The 25,975-nt window shown below is 36.9% G+C and overlaps 3 protein-coding genes across 3 annotated transcripts; 2 read left to right on the forward strand and 1 right to left on the reverse strand.

Annotated features, from left to right (window-relative positions):
• Positions 1 to 1,145: 1,145 nt before the first annotated feature.
• LOC106371617 (60S ribosomal protein L12-3) lies at positions 1,146 to 2,384 on the reverse strand. Its single transcript, XM_013811696.3, has one exon. It carries the CDS (start codon positions 1,823 to 1,825, stop codon positions 1,325 to 1,327), a length of 501 nt encoding a protein of 166 aa, XP_013667150.1. The 5' UTR covers positions 1,826 to 2,384; the 3' UTR covers positions 1,146 to 1,324.
• A 13,305-nt stretch (positions 2,385 to 15,689) lies between these two features.
• LOC111213625 lies at positions 15,690 to 19,031 on the forward strand. The gene is made up of 6 exons (XM_048742177.1): positions 15,690 to 16,601; positions 16,819 to 17,451; positions 17,556 to 17,690; positions 17,790 to 18,136; positions 18,234 to 18,315; positions 18,414 to 19,031. The coding sequence occupies exons 1-6, from the start codon at positions 15,690 to 15,692 to the stop codon at positions 19,029 to 19,031; spliced, it is 2,727 nt and encodes a 908-aa protein (XP_048598134.1).
• Positions 19,032 to 25,135: 6,104 nt separating this feature from the next.
• On the forward strand, positions 25,136 to 25,600 carry LOC125578999. The gene has a single exon (XM_048742178.1). It carries the CDS (start codon positions 25,136 to 25,138, stop codon positions 25,598 to 25,600), a length of 465 nt encoding a protein of 154 aa, XP_048598135.1.
• The last annotated feature ends 375 nt before the right edge of the window (positions 25,601 to 25,975 follow it).

Below are 25,975 nucleotides of genomic sequence, written 5' to 3' on the forward strand. Positions count from 1 at the left end.
ATGTCTAGAAATCTTAGTAAGTAGCATTCGATTCCACCATTTTTAGAGATTTTGTAATATCATTATCATAATACGTCCCTGGTTTACTAAGATTCTGAAGAAAATGTAAAATAACGAGGAGAAGATGATAAGAATGATATCCACGAAATGCAAAATAAGAACAGCGTTGAACATGTTATTATATATATTATCTTTGCCAGACGATTTCTCATGTACACATAACATTATGTCCCATTGCTTTTCTCCTAATTTCTCCAATTATTAAATTAATGTTGGACTTACATGCATGCATATGTTATATATCTAATTACATTTATGTCATTACACACACACACACATATATATATATATGTATGTTTATAGATCCATTTAATGTAAATGATGCATGTGAGCATGAATGTTTTTTTAAGAGTATGGCAGCATGACGATCATTTCAGAGTATATAAGCGTCTTTGATAGTGGGCTCTTAACAATTGAACTACCATTGAAGCATTACTATTCTGGTGTTAGTAGGTCTATACAATGATCTCCTTTCTGATATCTCTCGTTTTACATAATGATTACTTCGAACTATATGATATTTGAACCCATTGCTTTTTCGCAAATACTAATTAACAAAATACCATTGTTTTACAAAATCCACTTGTCATATTAACTCGAGGACAATCTAAGAACCATACCCGACCATTCAACCAACGGTTTTAAGTACAAGCCCGACCAGAAGGTAATCAAACCCTATGACCCTGGCACAAACTGAACTATCTCATGTTAGGGACAAGTACACTGTTTCATTTCCCGCCATACAAGGTAACTTTAAAGAGCAACTGCGAACGAACACTGCGCATTATATACCGACTCAAATGATCTTTGTTATAATTCTGAAGCTTTTGATGCATTCGAAAATTATCATTATTTGAATAATACATCACACACACAATATATATCATTACTAAAGGAGGTAGAAAATGAGACAACCAAAATCGTCACACTATCCACAAGACATCAAAGGGCATGTGTAACTGAAAGTTCATTCAACACACTATTAAAACAGCCAAGGCCAAAGATTGTTTTCAATTCCCTATCAGATTCGTAGCAAATCCAGGAGGGTAATTGATTATAATTTTCGAGAAATGACTAATCAACCATTTAGACACTTCAATACCAAGTGGATAGATTATAGAAATGAAACATTCTAATGGTTCAAATGTGCAAATCCAAAACTATCGTCTCCAAAATAACAATACCGAAAACATAATATACCAAAAAAAAACAAATTCTCGAAAAGACAAAACATTAAGAGAACTCAACAACAAAACGAAACCTTTCACTCGTTAGGAACCTCAATGTCTCCACTGACAATCTCCTCCTGAAGATCCTTCGGGTCTCTCCCATCGACCGTGCACCCCACGGAGACGCAAGTCCCCAAGATCTCCCTCACCGTCCCGCTCAACTCCTTGGCGATAGACCTCGGTCGCATGATCTTAGCGATCTCGATGACGTCATCAAACGAGATGTTCCCGTTGTGTTTGATGTTCTTCACCTTCTTGCGGTCTCTCTCGGGCTCCTTCAAGGCCTTGATGACCAGAGCCGCGGCGGAGGGAACGACGGTGACCTTGGCTTGACGATTCTGGACGGTGAGCTTGACGGTGACTCTCAGGCCTTTCCACTCTTTCGCCGTCTCCTTGGCGATGTCTTCTCCGATCTTCTTGGGCGCGAGACCGAGTGGACCGATCTTAGGGGCGAGTGAACTCGCTGCTCCGACCTCGCCTCCGGTGACGCGGACGTAGACGTCGACGATCTGAGATGGGTCCAACTTCGGCGGCATTTTGTCTTAATCTTTCTATCTCTCTCTGTCACTCACTCACTTTCTCAGCTTTTTTTTAGGGTTTCTCAATTATAAAGTGTCTCCAGTAACTAGGGTTTTGATGGAAATAACGAAATTACCCCCGGTGCCGGTTTGGTTCCTTAACCGGAAATCAAAAGCCGAGTGTCGTTGGTTGATTTAAAACCAAGATTCAAGAAATTCATGAGATTCGTTCGCTCATTTAATCATCTCCGACTTTACTTCGGTCCGGTTCAATGGTGTGGATGTTCGTGAGATATGCAATTTACATGGGCCTGGTTAGTCAATAAAGTTAATGGATACTCTTGTATAATTGAATACGGCCTCGTTAGATTTAAAACCCCAATGGGGTTCGTTTTCGTTTTCATTTTCATTTTCTTGTCAGGAACCTTCGTGTTAAGATATGGAATTGGCTCAATATAACTCCACTTGTGTGTGTGCACAAATCATTTTGTAGTTTTTGCTCTAGAATTGTGGACATCTATTTGCATCAAATCAGCTCTATGTGCTTTTGAATCTTTATAATGGAAATCTTCATTCTATATATTTTTCTATATATCTATTTATTTATCTATCTATCGAAAAAAGCTAAACAGTTATGGACATATATATATATATATATATAGTGCCGGTCCAGACTTATGTGGCGTATAAACACATAAAAAAATTATGCCTTAGATATAACTAAAAATTTTACTTCATTTTTAAGTATATAATCAGAATAATGCAATATATACTATCATATCCTAATTTGTTAACCAAAATAAAATAAAATACAAAGAGATAAAATCTTATTATTCATGAAAATAATGATTTTATTGATGAACTTTGAGTAACAAAAATATTTAAGCCAGGCTGATTACTAATCTTATTTTAACTTTTTCTGTAAAAAAACACAAATTGTATAATATGGCAAACATCTGATAAATTACATTAACATCAACATCATTTTTCCTTTGTGAAATGTCTCACGGATTAGAACCCAATTTATGACAATGTTTTTGTTTGAATTTGATAAAGTCCAAGAAAATTATAAAATCATACAAAAGAAAACAAATAAATAGAGCAAAGAGTTACACAAGAATCGTATCAATTCCCGTGAAAAGCAGTGAAAATGGTGAATTAAACTCATCACCTATAAGACTTGAAGAGAAGGAAATAAACCAAGTAATATATATGCAAGAATTATCGCCCCAAAATTATATAGAAATTTCGGCCCTGTATATATATATGCGTGCGTGGGTGTTACTGGTCAATAATAGGATATAATACGCATGCATGTACATCAGCACCAGCTATTACTGAATCCAATTCTTGCATATATATTACTGAATCCAATTCTGGTCAATAATAGGATATAATACGCATGCATGTACATCAGCTAGTACATTGCAGAATAGTCCCATTGATCTTCAAAGCGTCTGTTTTAACATTGACTCATAGTCATATTCCCAATATATTACAAGAATACTCATTTATTGACGTAGAATTATTCTGGTCGACAACATGTGTTTGACAACGAGCAACTTTGCAAAACAAAAAAACAACTTTAGAAGAGTCGAAGACCGACGATGCCGTCGTTCAGTAGTTTGCGCCGAAGATTACCGCCTTCAAGGCGTGTAAAGCGATTACAAAAAAAAACTTAAACAAAGGACGTTCTCTCTCTCAACACGAGCCGCTCCCCCCTTTCTCTTCAAAAGTCACAGTTTCGCCGCCAAACTTCTCCGGCGGTCGCCGCCTCCGTCGTGCGGCCGCCGGACCTTGCCTAATCTCCCGTTTCGTCCATAACCGTTTCTCTCCTCGTTATCTCCGTGTTCTTCGGCGAGGGCGAAACTTGGTGGTGTCTCAGGTCTGGTTTCTCCGACTATAGATCTAGGGTTTTCGACGGAGGAGGTCGCTAGAGGACGGCTTCTTCTTCTGTCGTGTGCAACCCAGGTTTGGAAATCGGAGCTTCCAGCGTTTTTGTCGAGATCCAGCCAAGCTTCGTTGAGATGGAGGCGCGTGCAGCGTCGGGGAGCTCCTCGTCGGTCTCGTTTCACCTCCGGCGTGGCGTCTGGTGGTGGGTGCGGCTGCGTGTGGAGCTGGGGTTCTCGGATTCGCTGGTTCATGGTTTTGAGTGTGAGTTTGAGGCCTTATCTTGCTTGTCTCGAGTTCTCTCTATTGGGTTTGAGGCGTCTCCGTCGTGTTCTCTGATGGTGGCTGCGCGGGGGTTGTTGGTGACTGGTGGAGACGTCTGTCTGTTCTCTGACCTCCCCTGTGGCTCGCGTAGTAGTGTGTGGGTTCCCGTGTGTTCCCTTCACCGCTCAGATCTTATGGCGTCGACTGTGTGGCCTGCTCCGTAGCCATCTTCTTCTCAAATAATCTCAGCAGCTTTGTTTTGTGGCTAGGCAGTGACTTCCGGCTGGTCTTTTACTTGGAGTAATAGCTAGGCAGCGGCTCATTTGCGTGGTGTCGGTTTTGTCTCCTCCGGAGGAGTTGTGCGTTTACCGATCCATATTCTCTTCGGGTTTGTGGTTAAATGGGTGTAGACGGTCCTGGTGGAATGCAATGGAGGCGGTAATCTTCGGCGCAAACTACTGAACGACGGCATCGTCGGTCTTCGACTCTTCCTCGTACCGCTGGTGGTTTCTTTTATCAAGCTTGCTCTGGGTCTGTGGTTGGATTCTTCGCTTTAGTTCGTTCTGGGTTATCGGTTGGAAGCTGTAAGAGCCGTAGTATTCAGGTTTTGAGGGCGCCCTTCTCTCGGTAGCTCGCGGCAACTAATCGGTGATATCATCTAGTTCTAGAGTTGTAAGGTCTGTCTGCGCCTCGCTATTACTCCGTTTGAATGCTTGTGCTGCGTTGTTGTTTGGTCCGGTCCTTTGTTGCTGTCGGTAGTGTTCTTGTGTGGTGTTGTTGTTTATTTTTTCTGCTACTAGTCATCTATTGTAACTTCTGTCAAAAAATTGAAAACTGGTAATAATATTTTAACATTTTTACCAAAAAAAAAAAAAAAAAAAACTTTGCAAAACAAAAAAACAAATGTTATATTGTTACATGATCATAAAATCTTCCATTATCAAACTGCAAGTTGTCCTACTTCTACATTTCGTTATCCTAACAAACAAAAATCATAAAATAGCATTTTCGTTAATTTTCCTTAAGAAAGTAAAAAAAAAACATTTTTTCCTTATGAAAGTAAAAACATTTCTTTTCAAAACTTGCAAAAAAGTCTTGTAAATTCACCTGCTAAGATTTTTAAAACAAGAATTACAACTGAAGTATTTCAAAATCTTTTAAAATACTTGAGATTTTCAACAAGAATTACAAACAGTCGAGGGCACTAATACTTGAATTCTACCGCAAAGAAAAACTTAGTTAAAACTATAACAAATGTATTAAATTTTACTTTGCATATTTGTTACACATTTCGCTTGCATTTTTTTTATGCGTGGCATATCCTTTCATAGACCAACTGAATTACATAAAAGGAATATATATTGATCATTTTAAAAGACTCCACACAACATAAAATAGGCCAATGATTCACCACTAACTTAAAAAACTTGTAAATTTCATATTCTCGCTTTTCCCTGAGCGTTGTGACTGGCTGTGTCTATTTAAAACGATTTCAAATTATAAATTTACTTATTATGTTATAGTTTCACCTCGTAACTTTCGGGAAAGGAAGCCTTTTTTCAAAAAAAAAAAAAAACTTTCGGGAAAGGATAACATGATTGAACAAAGCTTTTTTTTTTAGGTTTTCGCAGTAAAGTCACTTTGTTATCATCATCACCACACAGAGCAGTATTTAAACTTTTCCTTTTATCTAATCATTATTATAATCTGCCTAATAGTATCGATGTGCCCACAGTGTCGACACTTTTTTAAAAATAGATAATGCATTTATTTTATCCATTTCTAAAATGTATTATACTGTATTAACATTATACACTTCTTCTTTTTCATCTACCTACCACCATTACTATTTCTTCCAACCTACTATCATTTTCTGTAAAAAGTAATTTCAATAATTTGTGTCTCTGTTTATCACCGTAACTATTGTCATCGTTTTTTTTATTTATAACTAAATATGTAATCTTCGTTTTCGTGTTTTTGCCATCACATCTTTCATAACAACTACCATCTCCTTGATACTAATCACCACATCTTCCGTCGTAACCACCACCACTTGTATATAGTGTAAGTTTTTAGTTGTACCATGCTATTTAAATAATATACATTATGCTATTTGTTGTTGCTATTCTATTAATAGTGACTCATATTATGTACAGTGGCGGAGCCAGCGACAATATCTATAGGGTCAATATTATTTCAATTTTAAATATAAATTAGATTTTAAATATTGATTAATATGTTATATAACTTAATATTTAATATTTTTAATATTTACAAGCTCAAGTGAGAAGAAAAAAATGGTATACTATAAAATATTAAAAGGTTTAAAAAATGGAATCTTTTACTAATCAAATAATTAGAAAAAAGGACAATAGCCAAAGAGGAAAACGTTAGTTAAGAAAAAAAATCATATGTTCAGTTGTCAAAAGATTCATGGGTTCAACTGTTTAAAAAAAAAACAAATCATGGGTTCAACTTGTTTTTCAAAAAATATTAATGGGGTCAATAAGCTAAATTTACCATAGTGTACCAACTTTTATTTTGAAATACAAGTAAAGTTTTGTTTTTCAAAAATTCATAGGGGTCAGTTGACCCCCTCCCCAAGCTTTAACTCCGCCACTGATTATGTAATATGTATATATTTTGATATTTAGGTTAGGATTTATATTTCTATTAAGGGTTTAGTTTATCGAAAGTTTGGATTGATGTTGAGGTAACCGTTATCTTTTTTTTTATGTTATTTTGTTTGTTAGTATTCTACTTTGATAATGCTTCATATTATGTACTATGTGCATATTTTGATATTTGGGTTATAGTTTATATTTCCTTTTAAGATTTAGTGATTATTGTTTTAGATCTAGTTTATGGAAAGTTTGGTTTGACACTAAGATAAACATTACCTCATTTTATGCAATCATACACATTTCAAAATTTGAACTATACATATATACTATGCCATTTGTTTGTTATTATTTTATTTTAATAATGTTATATATTATATACTATTTGCATAATTTGATATTTGAATTATGGTTTTTTTTAATGGTTTAGTGATTAGTATTTTAAGTTTAGTTTATGAAAGGTTTGGATGTTCATCAAACTATTTAATAATTTCATTAATATGAACTATACCATTTAGCATGTTATATTCTATTTATATAATATCATAACTATTATCGTGGATGTTATAACCACAACCACTCTAACAACACTTTTTTCATTTAAGTGACATGATATCGTCATCAATCGACTTTAGAAAATAAGAAATCAGAAGGAAAAAAGAAAAATACTAAGATATCTGATTATGTCAACATCAATACTACTCACTTTGTTCCACAAATATATAATTTTTCGTATTTTCACACATATTAAGAAAACACATTCAACTACCATAATAAATGTATGGTTTTCTGTAACTTTCAATTTTCAATAACTTTTAATCAATAGTAATTCAATAAAGTCAATTAATTTTTTGAAATTTATAATTTTTTCATAGAAAACACAAAAAAAAAACATCTTTTTGAAACAATTTTTTTTTCTAAAAAGTCTATCATCAAAAATATATCTTTCTTTTAATCAATACTATTAAAAGGGAAGAAGTCTAAAAAAATCTACCTATAAAAGTTGTTTGGACCCTTTCATTTAACTCATTATTTTTTGATCTTATCTTAAATTTATACTAACAATATTACCATATATTTTTCTAACAATAATTTAGTCAATTCTTTTATTTATTTAAATCTCACTCCTAAATCATAATCATTACTATTACTATATTTATCATTTTGATTTTTAATCGTAAAAACATTGAAACTAATGTTTTATATTATCACTTTGACCATATAATATATGATTTAAAGCAAGATAAATTACAAGACATATATGTGTACATTCTAACTTCCTCTTTCGTTTATAATAAAGTATTCATATCATATATAAACTTTCCTACTAAAATCTCATATCATATACTAAACTTTTAACCGTCTATAGTTTGATAATATTTTCATATTTAAAATGATTTTTCTGAATATTCATGTTACCTTCACAAAAATGAAAAAAATCATTGGTTCTATTAAAGCTAACCCGACTTCATGATATCAGTATTGATTATTCAAGATTTTGAAAATTATTTGTTTAGATATTATAATTTTATATACTTTTCACGAATCAATACAATTAAAAGGGAAAGGGTTTTAAAAAATCTAATATAAAAAGTTGTTGGAGTTATGTATAACTATTTATTTTTTTTTTTGATAATACATTAATCATTCTAAACATACAATATTTTAAATATTTTTAACAGATCTTAATATTATTTCTTATGATACCTTTACTCAGAAAAATATTTCGTCAACCATGTTTTTGTACAATAACGTTAAAAATCTATATCAAAAAGTTGTTGGACCTGATATGGACGTAATGGGTCCACATCTGTTCGGGTATTTAAGATCCTAAAAGAATTCGAAATATATAAAAAATCTGAAAATATCCGAAACACGAAAAGTATTTGAAACTCCAAACAAATACCAAAAAAAATAAATACCTAAAAATTTAAAATCTTATTCAAAATCTAACACGATGAACTGAAAAATACCCAAAATTTTATCCAAATACCCAATTGTTTTTTTAATTTGAAAAATTTACCTAAAATCAAAACTCTAATCGTAAACCAAAAACTTAAAAACAATATCCATAATACCGGAAACATATTTGAAATATCCAAATATACCTAATAAATACATATTTATGATCGGGTCTAGGGTAGAACCTGGACTCAAACAAAGACATGCGGGTCAAAAAAACACAATAGGTTATCTTCTCTGGACGTGAACTAACCTATAATTTTGGGTCGGTTTAGTTTTTTTTTATCCAGATATAATTCTCATGTCGAAAAGAAACTTACGTAAAAGTGTACATATAAAATCTCAAATAAACTAATTTGTAGATTATATAGCTGTTAAAAATTATGTTTTTCGATATAATAAAATTTTGTACTATAATATAATCCAACAATCCCGCGCTTTCCAAACGCGGGTCAAAATCTAGTTTTGCTCTTAAAACAGACTATTAAACAAATTAACCCTTCTAAAAATCTTATTTTTTTCACAAATAACTCCTGAAAACTATACGTCGACTCGATGTAACAAAAACCCATGAATTAAAATGCGTAGATGTGGATAGACACAAAAACCTCTATAAAGAGAGAGAGAGAGAGAAAGCATTATCCGAACAAAACACTTAAATAAGCAGTGTGACCAACGGATGTTCAACGAATACCGTGAAATAGATTAAAAATAAAACCACGCGCAAGTATACCTCAGAGGCCGAGATAAACCTCGACGAGACGAGAGAAATATCGAGATATTATTTTCGAGCTGGCGAGATATAAGCGCGTCAAATGCGGGTAGTAAGTGGGTCCTATCTTCACGTGGGTTCCATCCAATCTAAATGATACCACGTGTAATGAGACTGGTCTCTGTTTACACGTGTATCGAGCGCAGAGACTAATGCTTTGTCTCTCACTTTGCCTTTGGAAATAGGGACTGGCGAAAGAGAACCCAGTCTCACACGAGTCACGACAAAAACTTGATCAAGCTTTGGTTTTATTAGAAGTGATACCATGTTAGGACTTGGTAGAGTACTGACATTTTCATACCATAATATATGAAACGCACAAAATGAAAATTTAATAATTACAATACTACACTTTAAAATATCTCTGTCGTAATTCTTGTTGGAAAAATGATCAAATTGAGGATTTGAGATCTTTTAACAATATCACATTTAGTCCCGTTGCTATATAATTTTTTTTTTTGCTATAATAAGTCATTTTTTGTTCTTGTTGAAACTAGGTAGCTAAGAGCATCTCCATTAGTAAACCCCCATTTGGGGTTCATAAAATTTTTTTAATATATTTTTGGTGGGCCATGAATAGTGATGAACTTGTATCTATTTTGCTCTTCCATTGGTGAACCTGAAGACGGGGTTCTTAGGAAAAAAAAAAATTTATAATTTTTTTTTAAAAGTATTTATTCAATACAATAAGAATTCATGAACATACAAATATTATTCATTAGGATTACCAAACTTTAGCCAAATATTTTCGACTAAATCAGCTTTCAAACGAGCATGTATCTGTTGATCTCGAATTTGATTGCGAATGGGAAGCATATTACTGATAATGGATGGGGTGTCCGTAGAGTACGAGAAATCAACCTGGGAACTTCTGCTTGACTCTCCTGCTTCGAAGTCAGATGTATCAAACAGAGTGTATCCGTGTCGTTCGTCCTCAACTATCATATTGTGTAGTATGACACAAGTTCTCATAATCCTACCTATCTTTTCCTTGTCCCAAATTCGAGCTGGGTTTTCAACTATTGCAAACCTCGCTTGCAATACTCCAAAAGCACGTTCGACATCTTTTCTGACGGATTCTTGACGTTCAGCAAATAGCTCTGCTTTAGGACCTTGAGGAAGTGGGATGGGTTGGATAAATGTTGACCATTTTGGATAGATTCCGTCGGTAAGGTAATACGGGATACGATAGTTGTGGCCGTTGACCTTGAATTTTACTTTAGGAGCTCGACCTTGTAAAATGTCATCAAAAACTGGTGACCGATCAAGAACATTAATATCGTTGAGTGTACCTGGTAATCCGAAAAATGCGTGCCATATCGAGTACCTCTCCAACATCGAGTAATTGTTGAAGATCTTCCGGTGTAGGGCTCCTTAGATACTCATCTCCAAAGATTTGTATTATCCCGTTATTGAAATTTTCTAAACATAAAGTGCAGTACTCTCACCAAGTCGGAGATATTCGTCATACGTATCTCCAGGTTGTCCATATGCCAGCATACGTATAGCCGCTGTACACTTTTGAAGTGCGGAGAGCCCGTACCTTCCGTGAGCATTTCTTCGTTGCTTAAAGTATGGAACATCATTATTTAGCCGATCAACAATGCGAAGAAACAACGGCTTATTCATTCGAAAACGTCGCCTAAACATTTACGGTGGGTATGTAGGATTTTCACTGAAATAGTCGTTCCAAAGTATATTGTGACCTTGTTCCCGATCTCTTTCGATATAAGCTCGTCTCTTCGGTTTTTTAGCTTGAACATCAAATACTGACTCGAATGCATGATCAAATTGTTGGTCAAACATTTCTTCAAAAGCTTCGTCTAATCTTTCATCAACACCATCAGACGACGAGGAAGACATTGTATTTTTGGGATTAGAGAAATGAATAACTTTTTGAGTTAAGTAATTGGGAATTTGGCTAAGTTTTTGGGAAAAAAAAAGGTTCAGCGCGTTGTGGCTGATCACTAATTTCTATACGGAGGTTTGAGGAGTGTTCAGTGATGGATTGTTTGTTAAGTGTTTTAGGGGAAAAAAAGTGATAAAAGTTGTATACAACTCCAAAGACAATACCACAAGAGTGAAAGGAAGGAGAATGTTGTAGATTAAGAGATAATCGATAGAAGAAAAGAGATACATAGTTTATATAGAGTGCAGAGAAGCAAGTTACATAACCCGTGAATGAAAAAACAAAGTGTAGAAAGCAACAAAATTCTACACTTTCCCGTGAAGCAAACAGACATAGTACATTCCCGTGAAGCAAACAGACAACCCGTGAAACAAACAGACGCTCGAGTTGAGTCAAACTCCTGCGCCAGACAAGCACCTGTGACCTGCACAACAAGACAGAACAAGCAAGTTAAACCAACAGTTATGTAGTAAAAGCAAAAGAATGCACTAACAAGATCAAAGCGGATACAAGCAACTAACTTAAATGTCCAGAACTAGCAACCTACTAAGTGTTACAACAATACGTTAGTTCTAAGCAAATTTACGGCACTAACAAGATCAAAGCAATTCGGTTATGAGTTTGTTCATCAGAGACACTTCTATTTCAGATAGTGTCTCTTTACGGGCAAGGAGACGTTCAAGGAGTCGGTGTTTGGATATGTTCTCTTTCACAACTAGCATGCTCTCTAATTGATCATACGCAGCTTCATTCCCATGCTTCTTGCGTTTGGCTGCTTTGGAAGCCTTAACACCAGGAGGCCTAACCTCTTCCAAGTCAGGCACCACCTCCGCAGGTTCCTTCCTTTTGTCCTTTGCACCATCTTTGTTTCCACAGTTTGATCTCCATTTTTGATCAAACCGTAGCTCCCTCCACGCATGTTCAAGGCAGAACTTTGCGTGGTAGTCATTTTCGAAGATGTCATGGGCAGCCTTCATGACATCGTTATCATTTTGGCCACTAGCTTGCTCCTTCACTGCCGCCTCAAAGCAACCCACAAACTTGCACACCTGCTCATTCAACCTTCCCCACCGCTGCTTACATTGACTTGCCTCTCTAGTGGGTAAGCCAGTTAGCTGAGGGCTCGAATTGTAATACTCTTCTATCCTCTTCCAAAACGCTCCTGCCTTCTGCTCATTACTCACTATGGGATCCTTGCTGGTATTCAACCAAGCACTGATGAGGATAGTGTCTTGTTTCGTTGTCCACTTCCTCCTTTCCACGGGTTTAGGATCTTCAGAGGTCTGGCTACTAAACCTAGGAATCTCAGGGGACTCTTGAGTGTTCTGAGAAGCTAATAGGGTAACAAACCCGGGAGAGTTATGGTAAAAGGGATCCATTTTGGTTTCTATGTTGGTGTTTTTAAGTTGTTGTGCGTTTTGAGAACATTGTTTTGCTATCTTTTTAAACTACTTTTTGCTCACACAATTAAACAAAATCTAACTACCAAACATTCATTATAGTTAATAACACAACAACATTCACACAGAGCATTCATTACACATCAACTCAGTTTTTTGAAAGGAAATTATAGGAAATCAAATCAACCATTCATCACAGCGGCCAACCAACACAGAATTAATGCAAGTTTTTGGAAGACAATTATAGGGTTTGCTTTAGCTTAGTTCTAGTTCAGTTTCTTTTAGCCTTAAAACAAGAACTACAACGAGTTCTAGTTGAACAAACACTAACATTCAGTTACGCTTAAGCTTAATACCAAGAACTAGTTGTAGTTGAACAAACTCTAACATAGAACTTCATTTTCTTTTAGGTTTAAAACAATAACTATTAGTTCAGGTTGAGTGTTACCTTTGGGTTTCATTCGAAGCAGAGCTTCTCCAAGGTTTCGACATGAGCAGTGAGGTTATCAACCTGGCCAGTGAGAAATTCAACCTGTGCCTAGACATGGAAACGGGAATCGAACAGTGTTAGTGACTTAATATTAACTACAAATATTAACTACGTTATTGAGATTCACTAACCTCCAGTGTCTATATCTTTTTATTGAGATCCGGCACCCTCTTGATCACCTCCTCAGCCTCCTCCAACCGCTTACTCAGGCATTCCATCTTCTCCATGTCAGTGACCTGAACATGGAGGTTATCAACCTGCACAGTGAGGATTTTAACCTGTGCCTGCACATGTAAACACAAGTAAAAGCGTGAGTGACTTAATAAAAGAGGACAAATATGAGAGACTCAAAAGTATACTTAACTAACCTCGAGTGTCTCCAGCTGATTATTGAGCTTTGGGACCCCGTTGATCACCTGCTCAGCCTCCTCCACCCGCTTAGTCATGCGTTCGATCTCCTCTTGGACACCAATCACCCATGGCTGGCGATAATGGAACCCATCACCCTTGTTTACAATATAAACACAAGTCAGAATCATTTCGATAATTATTTTTAACTTAAACAAACAGCCTTGTTTACCTGGTAATTTTTGCAAGTGAAGAAGCGCTTGCCAGGAAGAGTGTCGTAGTCCTCCTTCCCCCGGACCTCGTCAATGATTCTCCCACCACACGGACACCTTGTCGGAATCCCGTATTCCGAGTCAGCAACATATCCTAGCATGTTGACGTAGTCCTTTTCCCTCTTTGTGTCTCTTCTATCTTCCCCGAGATCCATCTGAACCACAAAACGATATTGATTAGAACAGAATGACAAAACAAACTGTTGAAACCATGCCTAAATCAAACCCGCATGACGCCTTACACCCATAAAACGAAACCCCCTAACCGGTTTACAACTCTATCTCGAAACCCCCAAATCGATTTAAGAACCCTAAACCCCCAAATCGATTTCGAATCCCCGATAAAGAAACTCTAAATTGAACCGGCGGGAAGATTTACAACCATAAATCAAAAGCCCCTAAACGATTTACAACTCTTATCTCGAAACCCCCAAATCGATTAAGAACCCTAACTCCCCGAATCGATTTCGAGATCGCTTTGGAGCCCAAAATCGATTCTAGTATACCGTGAAAGTACTCGATACGCACCTGAGCTAGTGGAGGAGACACGCCGTCGTCGATTAGATGGAGAAAAGCTTAGTCGTCGCCGTCGCTCGACAAATCGCCGCAGAGAGAAAGAAACCTAGAAATGAGGAAAAATGAAAGAGATATCGAGAGACCCGTGTTTCGTCTTCGTCAACACAAAAAAGTCCTCCCAATGAGGTGTTGCCACGTGGTATGAACCCGTATCATACGGGTTCACTCTGGCGAACCGGTTCACTGAAAATAGCCCATTTTTTAATTTAAAAAGTATTTCGGCCCTATGAATCTGAGCCCATGAACCTCTTCTGATACTCTAATGGAGATGCTCTAATATTCCCCTAATTTTGTTTTGTTTCTTTTTCCTGGCGGAAGAAACAAGAGACATGAAAAATACATACCAAACATGTATGTATACAAAATAGTACAAAAATTACAACACCAAATGTTCTCGTGATATCCATTGGCGTGGCGGGGTTTTTATATTCAGTCACATGGCTTAAAGGTACGCATCTAAAAAAAAGTTAACCCAAAAAAATTTGAACTGCGGAGTCTGGTGCTCGTATCAGTCAGTCAGACTGTAATATGTGAGGAAATCTAGCGGGTGACCATAATCTAAAACCAATAATCACAATATAAATAAATAAATAGGCACACGAGAGAAAGCACGAGTGGGGAGCTTTGTGCAGAGTATTTTCAACTTTTCATTGGATGCAGAAATTATTAAAAAATATTAATTAAAAATTCGAATGTGAACGGCTAAAATGACGAGTGATGATGAAATTCTCGACGGTTCTGGTTCTCCGCGCCACTCACACCGACCATCCTCGTAAGTTTCCAAATGGTCGAGGCTTAATATTATTATATACGACTATTATATTCCATGATATTCTCTGTCCATGCGTTTTCTTTGTCATCTTTTTATTTAGCATCATTACTATACATTTTTTTTTTGTTGAAAAGGACTACATTATTTTTGGGTGTCATTTTTTGTTAAATATTTTTTTGTGAATGGAGTGCTATTTCATTTTAGAGTAATTGCGTCCGATATCAACGGACAGAAGATTATTTAGGGAATTGGCATAGTGGCTTTTCGTCACTGTTGACTTGGTGCATATGTCCCAAAATACCCCTATAGACTATATCTCACAACCCTATTGCGGACAGCTAACCTATTCTATAGGTCCTAGTAGAAGTAGCAATAAAAGTACATAAGGATCACTTTCACGTCAACCTCGTGTACTTCACGCAGCTAAAGATAAGAATCAGTCGGCAATAGGTGAAATTAAATTGATCATAAAAATTTCTCAGCTTTTTAATTACAGAACTTTCTCTTTCATCTGGTTATTTAAGCGTATACGAAGGAGACGAAATTGCAGCTGAGAAGAAAGAATACCAACAAAAATAAATACATCGAAGACGCAAACGAGAAAATATGGTTTCTGTCAGGCTAGTTGATTGTTCTGATCCACCGGAAGAACAACCCGTCAGACCGATCCCTGAGATGATGTTTGCAGTTGGAGAAGAACCAGTCGGCGTGCGTGTTCTCACCTATCTCTCATCCGGAGCCATTAATCGCATCTTTAATGCATTAGAAGAGGAGGAAGTACAGATTATACGGAGATCTGCGTTTGGGAAAATTCTGGAGATTGTGGACAAACCAGTTTTTTCCGGGAGATTCGCCAGATTCATACTATCGAGGCAGTTGAAAACGAAAAAAAAACATGAAGCTTGGTTCCGTTTTGCTGGTAAACCAATTCGGTTTTCCCTTAGAGAATTTGCGATTGTGACCGGTCTACCATGTGGAAAGTTTCCAATGAAATCAAAGATGAAGCTCAAAGAAACTATTTCCGAAAAACCATACTGGCCTTCCCTTTTTGGAAAAGCTGAGGTAGCTACAGTGGCTTCTGTGATCAAGTTGCTTACGAGGCGTACAGTTGCAGATCGGGTTGTGCGTATCAAATACGCATGCTTGGCGATATTATCTTCTGTTCTTCTCCCAACAAACATGAAGATGAAAATTTGTAGAGAACATGCTGAGGCTATTGAAGATCTGGATGAATTTTTTTCTTACCCATGGGGAAGACTTGCTTTCGACATGCTTATGGGAAGTATTAAAGAGAGAGACGAGGTTTCTCTGTCACAAAATACCATTGCTGTTAAAGGATTTGCACTTGCCTTGCAGCTTGTGATGGTTGAGGCCGTCCCCTCTCTTACTGAAGTTGTCCAGGAAACGTGTTCTGATTCCGAAGGAGACAGCGACGAAGAATATGATGGTATGTGTGAGAAATCAAAGAGAAAGACGCTTAGTCCTGGTCACGCAAGAAACGTTGACAAGCAAACTGATGTAAGAAATTTGCATAAACTATACATTTTTTTACGAACAAGTCATGGTCTTTTGGAGTGGTTTTTTTGGGAACTAAAAATAGTTTGAAGTCCATTGAATTTGTTTTTGCGATTTATATCCGGTTTTACGATTTATATCCGGCTCAGTTATCTTTGTTCTAAAATGCAATGTTTGCTAGAATTAGTTAAAGACTCAGCCTACGTATTGTGTGTTCCAGGTTTTTGTTAGAAGTATAATTGATGAAGACCCATTGAGACCCATAGACGAGTCAAATTTGGTCTGGTCTGACGAGGAAGATGATGAAAAGGTTAACAACATGGTATATCTCATCAATACAAACTTTCAGTTCACGAAGTCCATGTTTGTTGGTGGGCTGAGTAAGTTAGATGTAGATCGCATGAGAGAAACCGATAATCTGACATCGAAGGCTAAGAAATCGAAGAAACTGCCTGTCCTAAACACTTCAAACGATCCAGGTTACATTGCTTCCCTTGTTATTGAGAAAATGAAACCAGAGTTTCAAACTATGGACGGGAATATCATGCAAGCTTGTAGGAGGGTAGATTCAATAGAGGGATCTTTGGTTGGACTTGTTCACTCTGTTTTTGGGAAGTTAAAAGAAGAAATGCTAGAGTCGGTTAGGCATTTGGTTACTGCGTTGACTAAAGTAGAAGGTGCTGCTCCAGCAATGATTGAAGAGAACCTAACAAATACAGCGGTTAGACAAAATGGCATTGTGCCGGATTCAAATTCGAGTCCAGTTAGAGAAGCAAATGATCAAACTATCCGTAACATTCTTGGTAATCTAAGTTCGTACTCCACTCCCCCAAATTCGCCGCGTTTATGCCAGGTTAATTTTATTCTATACCAATTTTAAATGTTGCAAGGGAGTCTCCTAGCATGCTGAATTGGGGAGATGTGTTCTTCGTTTTCTTTTTTTTTTTCCGTTTGTAGGGGGAGAATCCCAGTCCAAAATATAATGAGGAAGGTTTATATTTTGAAGCTGGAGGTGATAACGTTAATGACAGTTTTGCACTTTCAGCTCATAGCCAGAATCATCAACGGGCAGTTGAAATCAATCAACCATTGGTCTGATTGTCTTTATATTTTTCCGAAATATATATTTGTCAATTATATCTACAAAGTGATGCATTACAATTTCATGTTCTTTATTCTTATTCTGTAAAGGAGGAAGAGAACAGGGTACAGGGACCAGCCATGGATATGCCTTCTTTTTCTCTGGGTTTAACGCAAGAAGAGGCGTTGAATGGGAATCATGGTATTACTTTCAAGGAGTCTGTGTGTCATCAGCCTGAGTCTATTGTCAAGGCTGTTGATAACATTGAAGTACGACATCAGTATCGGAAAAGCAAAAGACAAAAGTGTGTTCCTCATGCACTTTTGGCGGATTACGAATGTGGTCCGGAGATTGGGTCACGTGTGAAGAAATCCCAAAACTTCATATTTTCAAGTCATGAACGAAATCAGATCGATAGGAAGTATGAACGACTTTTACAGAGAGTAAACCGACATTTGTAAGTAATTCCAATATTTCTCACTCTTTCTTAGAGTACTTACTCTTAAGGAAAATAACTAGTGTATTAAACATTTGTTTTTAAGTTGTGCGATCAGTGTTTATAAAGTCAGTGGAGTCTCGGTGTTAGGAAAAGATATTCTACTAATTGCAGAGAGATCGAAGTTTCTCACCTCAAAGGTTAACCATTGTTTTCACTTTCTGACATTAACTAATTCTTTACGGTCTGTTACAATATTTAAAACAATAATTTGTATATAACCGTGTGTTTTTCGCAGGTTGTTGACATACTTATACGGCTTGTGCAATATACTGTTCAACAACAATTTACTGCACATACTCAGCACAGGGATGTATTTCTTGACAATACATATGCCTCCGCAATCACAAAGACATATCCCAAGTTTCGTAAGAGTAGGAAAAAAAATGCCTACATTTTCCCCAGAGGAGTGGTTAAAATATTTACAACAAGGGAAGATTCATTCCTCCAGCCTACCCGGTATTACTTTCCACTAAATGTGGGGAAGAAACATTGGGTAGGTATATGTGTGGATCACAATCGTGGGAAAATAACAGTTCTAGATAGCAATACCTCCTTGTTCACTGATGCAATTATGGAGAAACATCTACAACCTCACTTGGTTATGTTGCCGTATCTTCTCAGACTCTCTATGCAAGTAAGTGGAACTGATGAACCAAAGCGTTTTGCTGTTGAGCGTCCCAAAGATTTTGCTCAAACCCAAAATCCAGCCGACACTGGGCTGATGGCTGTGCTATTGATGTCCACCCATGCTGTTTACGGTCTTGAAGCATGCAAGAATATCAATACTGATGTTCTTGTGGAAGCAGGTAGGAGTGCTGCGGTTATGGCTTTTGAGTGTGAAGATATGTTCTAGTTCATGTATAATAAGGTTGTGCTATGTTGTATGGTTATCGTTTGTACTATTTGGATTCAGACTCTCTACGTTACGGGTTTACTGTAATGGATATTGTATTATAAGCACTAGTTTACCGAATTAACTTTCTATTGCATGGGTTGTAATAGGCAATCATTGTGTATAAGGATCTTGTCGCTAAACAATAACTCTCATACTTGTGGTAATAGTATATTAGTAATAGTATATTAGATATAGTGGATTATAGCCGGTTTAAGTGTAACATGTATAGTCACTATAATACGCTAGTGTATGTAAGATGTGATAAATAGGGGAATCGGTTTGCATAAACCGGCATTTTATTAAACTATAGGAAGTTAATTCGGTATAACCATAACAATTATATTAGTAGTTCAGTCTAAGTTATAGTGGCATACCTCTTTTCCTATGTTACATAAATCCGTTATCGAATTTACTACTATTGTAATAGGAAGACCAGATTTGTAATGTTTACTTTTTGGTGAACGTATAGTTTAGTTTTCAAGACAATATTATCCACTTCTCTTAATATATTTTGTGGTGATAGACAAGCGAGTATTTGTAATTTATAACAAACATTGGCATTCTTATTTATATTACAATCTCGGGCTTAATAATATCCTGCCTCCATCCATTTGTAGAAACTATTTTACAAACTTTATTTATTATGATTTCTGCCTAGCAGCAGTCCACCTTGCCTTTCCAACACCTTCATCATCCGAGAAATGCCAACATCTCTTCACTTCATAAGTTTTTTATATCGCAGCTTTACATGTAGCCCGATTGTGTCCACTTCCTTTGCACCGGCTACAAACATGTTTCTTTCTTGGAGCTTTCATCTGGAAAAAAAAATTCATCAGTCAATAGTTCAATGGGAACATAAATGATCTACTAAAGCATGGATACCCTTATTTCGCCGGTTGATAGTATCCTGCTCTTACGGGGACGGCCTGGTGGTCGTTTGGTTGCTGGCGGGAGGATATCCAAATTACCTGCTCCGCTTTGCTGATTCTGTTCGGTATTGATCTTGCTGATGGGAAATATATCATCTTTGTAAGCTGACGCAAGACACTCTAAACTGTAAACTTCAGAAACAAGTGTTTCCACCCTCACTTTTGCTTTGATTGCAGCTGAAATAGCGTGTGGACATGGTATAAGTAGTGTTTGGAAGACATTACAAGTGCAACTGCTAGTTGAAAGATTGACGTGGAACGATGCTCCTTCTTTGTCCCGCACTTCGTATTCCAAACTATTTATCTTAGTTGCAAGCATCCCTCCGCTTTGCTCAAAATTTCCAGCTACTATCTCTAGCACACGTGGGGTGAAACGGCCACTTCCATTGTCCGTAACATTACGTCTTTCTGAAAACCAAGTCATCAGTTTTGATCTAATATATTCAACCAATGCCATTATAGGATACTCCCTTGCTTCACGAAGAACGGAGTTCCAACTCTCGGCAATGTTGCTAGTCATAACGTCGTATCGATTTCCAGTAAAATGCACACGCGTCCAATGTTCAAACCCAATGTCTATTAGGTATTCTGCGCAAGATGCATTTATCATCTTTATTTCGTTGAAAACGGCGTAGAATTCTGGAAGCCGATATGCCCGTGCTGCTTTACCAACTAGGTAAGAAAGATGCTTGTTCTTGAAATAGGTACGTATGTTACGTTTCAAATGTAATATGCATGCACAATGTTGGGCTTCTGGATAAACCTGCACGTCCCCCGCAAGAACCATGAGCTTATATTATTCATTGCTAACATCACATGTCATACAACGTAGAGCTAATGCTTTATTATATAATATTTCGTTTCTTCCGTATAATGATTTCCTTTGGTATAATTAAAGTATGCAAACAAATTACTAACCTTTGATATCCCGTAGTAAATAGACGCGTGCCTATCCGAAACAAATACAGTTTCCTCTTTGTTTGGGATGAAATGCAAGAGCATCTTGAAAAACCACTCCCATGCCTTGTCATTTTCACTATCAACAATTCCAATGGCTAGAGGAAAAACTTGATAGTTACCATCTTGGGCTGGTGCGGTCATTAAACATCCACCATACTTACCTCGCAAATGTGTGCCATCGATTATAATGACACTACGCATGCGTTTGAATCCATTAACCGAAGCAGCAAGAGCTAAAAACATGTACTTGAACCTATGCCCAAATCCTGCTTCGAATTGTGTCTCCATATGAGTAATTGTTCCTGGGTTTGCAACAACGAGTCTTTGGAGATAATCCGGAAGCAGCTTATATGATTCACCTGAAGAGCCTTTAGCATAATCGAGTGCAACCTCTCTCGAACGCCAAGCTTTCCAATAGGAGATGTTAACATTGTGATCACCCAACATTACTTGAATAATTTCATTAGGCCTTGGTGGACCACTATTTCCAGCATATCTGGACCTCATCACCTCTCCAATGACACCATGTGTGGCTTGTCGTTCATAACCTGCAATAAGAAAGTCGTTACAGTTATTGACGTTAATATCTTCATATTCTAAAGCATAACTGGAGTGAAAATTCAAAGGAACATGTATGGTAAATTGATGAAATGTTTTAGGTTTTTTTTCTTGTCTTTTAAAAAAAAAATTCAATATAACAAGACAACTTATGAGTTAGGAGTGCAATTTTAACTTCTAGTTAAGATATTGAAGTTTAGAAGATGGCATACAAATTGATTATCCATTTGATCATCTTGAAACATCCGTTAAGCTTTAAGTTATGATATTAGAGATGCATAGAATGTGAGAGAAAAAAAGTGAAAACATAGATGATCCATGGACTGACGTTAGTCTCCACAAGTTTTTTCAGCAACAAGTTGGCAAAATAACACACTTTTTACTTTTCTTTCTCCTTTTCCTAGCCTGGTTTTATTTTTGTGAATATATAAGATACAGAGATTGACGATCATCAACGGAACATGTATGGTAAAAGTCAAAGTTAATATTCATATTAACGTAATTTTTTGGGAATTAATTGTCTTTTATACTGACTCATTTTTACTATCAAAACTTTTCTTTTCGGAACCGGATTAGTGAACGAACAAAGGAAAATGTTAGATAAGGTTAGTAGCTGAATTACCAACACGATCATCAACGGAACATGTATGATGTAATTTGGCTTTTCGGACTTCATAGTTCTCCACATTTTTCATCTTCGTTGCATATACTCGCCACTGGCATGTTCCACTCATGCAATTCATCACCATTACGTCTGGTGATGAACGTGTGTTTTTGAACCTGAATTTATTGCGCAAAGCATAGAGTGCCATATGTTGTTTGAAGTGTCCTTTGTTTTTAAACACCATTCCTTCAAATAGATCGTCTGGTGCAAGAGTTATGTTTCCTACAGAGGGATTTGTGCTTTGAAATTTAGTTGCACGGAACTTATAATAGAGCAAACCTATTTTACATTGATATTTTACATACAAAAGGCCCCATACATAGTTGATATTGCAACGATCCGGATATTTTGATACACAAAAAGGATCACCCCATACTGATATTTTACATACCGTTCCACAACTTATTTATTTTAAGGATTTTAAAAGAAGGGATCAGACCCAAACCCACCACTGTCCCCGTCGACATCAGATTCAGAGTCCTCGATTTCGATGGTTGCTTCAGCGGCACTGTGGCCGGTGTTTCCAATACCAAGTGTGAGATCGAGACTTGGCCCGCCGTTGTTGGGATTGGCAGTAGGTGGTCCACCAATGGCATGCTGAGTTAATGGTGCGGTTATTCCATTCTGTATAGCGTCCGAATCCTCTCCTGCATGTTCCAAGACAACTACGGATTTAATAATATTTATTTAGATATATTTTGACGCCATATATAATATTTTCGTATTTATGATTACTACAACCTTGCCCGACTGCTTCCGAGAGGTTAATGACATTTTCAGAGTTTGGTATTGGTGGAGGTAACACAAGGTTATTCTCGCTGTCATTTAGAGCGTCTGAAGAAGCAGTGTAAGACGCTTCATCATCATCAACAATCAGAACACTCGTGGGTGTTGGTGGTGAAGTGACCCTCAGATTTGGACCTATTGGAAGGCCTAACACACCATTAGTTGGACGCGGTGCTGGCGGGACATTGATTGCAAAGTGACGTTCAGCATCCAACATTTCCTCCCAATAAGCCTCTTCCTCATGTTCTTCTTCCCATGTAGGTGGGAAGCGAGGTATTTGACTAAGAGGTTCGACCTCCAGTGGCGTCAATTGGCCTTGTATGTTCGGAGCTTGGATATTAGGAATTGTAGGTTGGAGCTGCTCAAGATCCATTGGTTCGCCGTGCAAAACTACGAGTTATAAAAAATACGTGTCAAAATCATAATTTTCAACTCCAAACAGCTTTGTTCTTGACGGTTTAATATAATAGCTGGAGATTAGACTAGTTTTGGTGAAAGAACTAAACACATAACAAAAAGTGGGGACTCTAACCATCAACGTTTAAACATCAACTACTAACACTACATGTTTATGTGAATATTAATATTTCTTAACTCTAACGGTCAATGTTTAATAGTTCATATGTAAGCAGTAAGATATATGTTACGTTAACTTTCCTGTCTATGGCTAAGTTAAATATTAAAGAGTTTTAGAATATAATACCCTCTTCGTTTGGCACATTGTTCCTTTCCTCTTCCGTAGACAAGGGTTCCCCTTCCACTATTGCGATCATATCATCAACAGTTAGGCGGGGAAATTCCTCCCTAGCTTCATTAGATGGCGCATAAACCATCTCTATCTCAAGAGAGACACGATAGACGATGAGCAACTGGGGTTCATTGAACAACATCTCCAACATAGTCTTGCTACAAACAATGGGGTGCCCCCCCACGAGTTCTGTCAACCAAAAGAAAATTAGAACATTATTATTTAGTTAAGCCATATGCTAGACGGTTGCTCTGTTGTTTTAAACAAAACTATAACGTTTGCTACTACAAAAATACATACCTTTTATGGCATGATAATGCTGTTCTTCGGTTACTCCCTCTCCTAGGAAACTGTTCTCTCCTATTTTGAAGGGGGTTCGACAAAGAAACTGGTATTTAGCAACTAGCTCAGGTCCGCTAGTCACATACATAACCGGTTCTGTCATATACTCCCTCACACTAAGCATGGTCTCGACATCTTTATCGGCTGACAAAGTAATCGGTGGGGTCCTTGAACCTTCAGGAAGGAGCATCCAATCCGGGAGCTGATATGTTAAGGCGACGGGAGTGAGGACTCCTAGAGTAAGCCTTATACGAATCATCTCCACCAAACCTTCGTAAGAGTCCTCGGGTTTGATTAACACAGTCTCTCCTTCCAAAGATGGATTTTCATCAAACCTCCACTCCCCGGTCAAGGTCTTTTCCCAAACACCATGAACAATTCTCACAAACGTTCCCATCTGTAAAAAATAACAAGATATCGTAAGGTCGGATCATTTTTAAAAGTACACAAGGTCAAAACTGAAAACTTTCTGATATTTTAACTGTTTAGCTTTACAAAAATACAAAACCCTAGCTGGAGACCAGCCATGTACCTTTAAAGCTGTTCCCACAGGTGATTATCCGGAATCTGTAAGACAAAACGGAAAAGGACGTTTGCTTTTCTTACTAAGTTGGTGATGATGGGAGTCTTAATTTATAGCCAAATGGGGATAGATAGTTACAGTAATACAGCTTTACAACCTTAAGGAACATAGCATTAAATGCAGCCAGCTACCTATACGTAGGTGTCACTATTCATGATTAGGGTAGGATATCATGATGATAATATCTCTGACACACTAATGATATTACTAATTTTAAATTAAAATATTACACTTATTATCTTCAATCGGTTTGGTTTACCATAGAATTGGTTAGCAACTAATGAAAATTTGATGTCGGGTTACCAGCTTCGTTCGACCGGTAAGTAAATGAATTGTTGTTCGTTTTTAATCCACATAATTTATATTTTTAAAGTTAAACAACTGGCCCAAAATGCTACACGTCTTATGTACTCGAACCTTCCATGAGAGACATAAAAACTGAACTGTAAATCATTCCGTTCTGCATCGTCTCCTTCTTAACAGCAAACAATCATGGCGTATAGTCAGACTTCCTCGGCGTCAATTGGTTCAACTCCAAACAATGAAGGTCCACCTTGCCACTGTTCACAACCGACTGCCTTGACAATGGCGTGGACTGAAGAGAATCCTGGAAGGCGATTTTACAAATGCGATGAACATGGTTTTGTGGTTTGGCATGACAAGGACAAATCATGTCGTTGGCAGAAGCAAAGTCTTTTGGAGGCAAGGGAGAAAATCCTTACCCAGGCTGAAGAAATCAAGGCTTTGACGATCGCTCTACGTCGAGCTAATGCTCAGCTTGCTGCATTAGAGGTTTCTCGGTCTTCTGGGTCAATAAATGAAACTTTGAAGGCAATTGAAGATCACATTTCAACACATATCAATGAGACCCAGAAGGTGTTCCGTAACCTTGTTCTTTATTCTGGTAGTGGGTTTGCAATAGCTACTGCCGTCATCATCTTTTACATGAAAAAGTAGATGTATTCTGAACCCTTGTTGTGCACTCATGTTTCTTATCTGTTGTCTTAATATTAACTATTAATGTTCTCCTCTTTCAGTTAATTTTTTTTTTTGGTGTTATGTTCTTCTATTACTAGCTATTCTTCTTAAAAATTCCCAGCTATGATCCTTTGTAATATATTAATGGTTATGTTAAGTTTGTGTAATACGAGGTCATTACAATTAAATCTTATGTTACTTAAATAATTCCGACACTAGTTGATAGTGTTACGTATTATCCAAACAACTGTTGTTTCTATAATGTGAGAACGATAAAACAAGTACAAATAAGGATTATGATTTTTTTAATTGATGTCTATGAAAGTGTACAAGGAATATATGAAGAAAATGGTA

This window comes from Brassica napus, chromosome A10 (assembly GCF_020379485.1).
Source record: "Brassica napus cultivar Da-Ae chromosome A10, Da-Ae, whole genome shotgun sequence".
NCBI classification, from domain to species: domain Eukaryota; kingdom Viridiplantae; phylum Streptophyta; class Magnoliopsida; order Brassicales; family Brassicaceae; genus Brassica; species Brassica napus.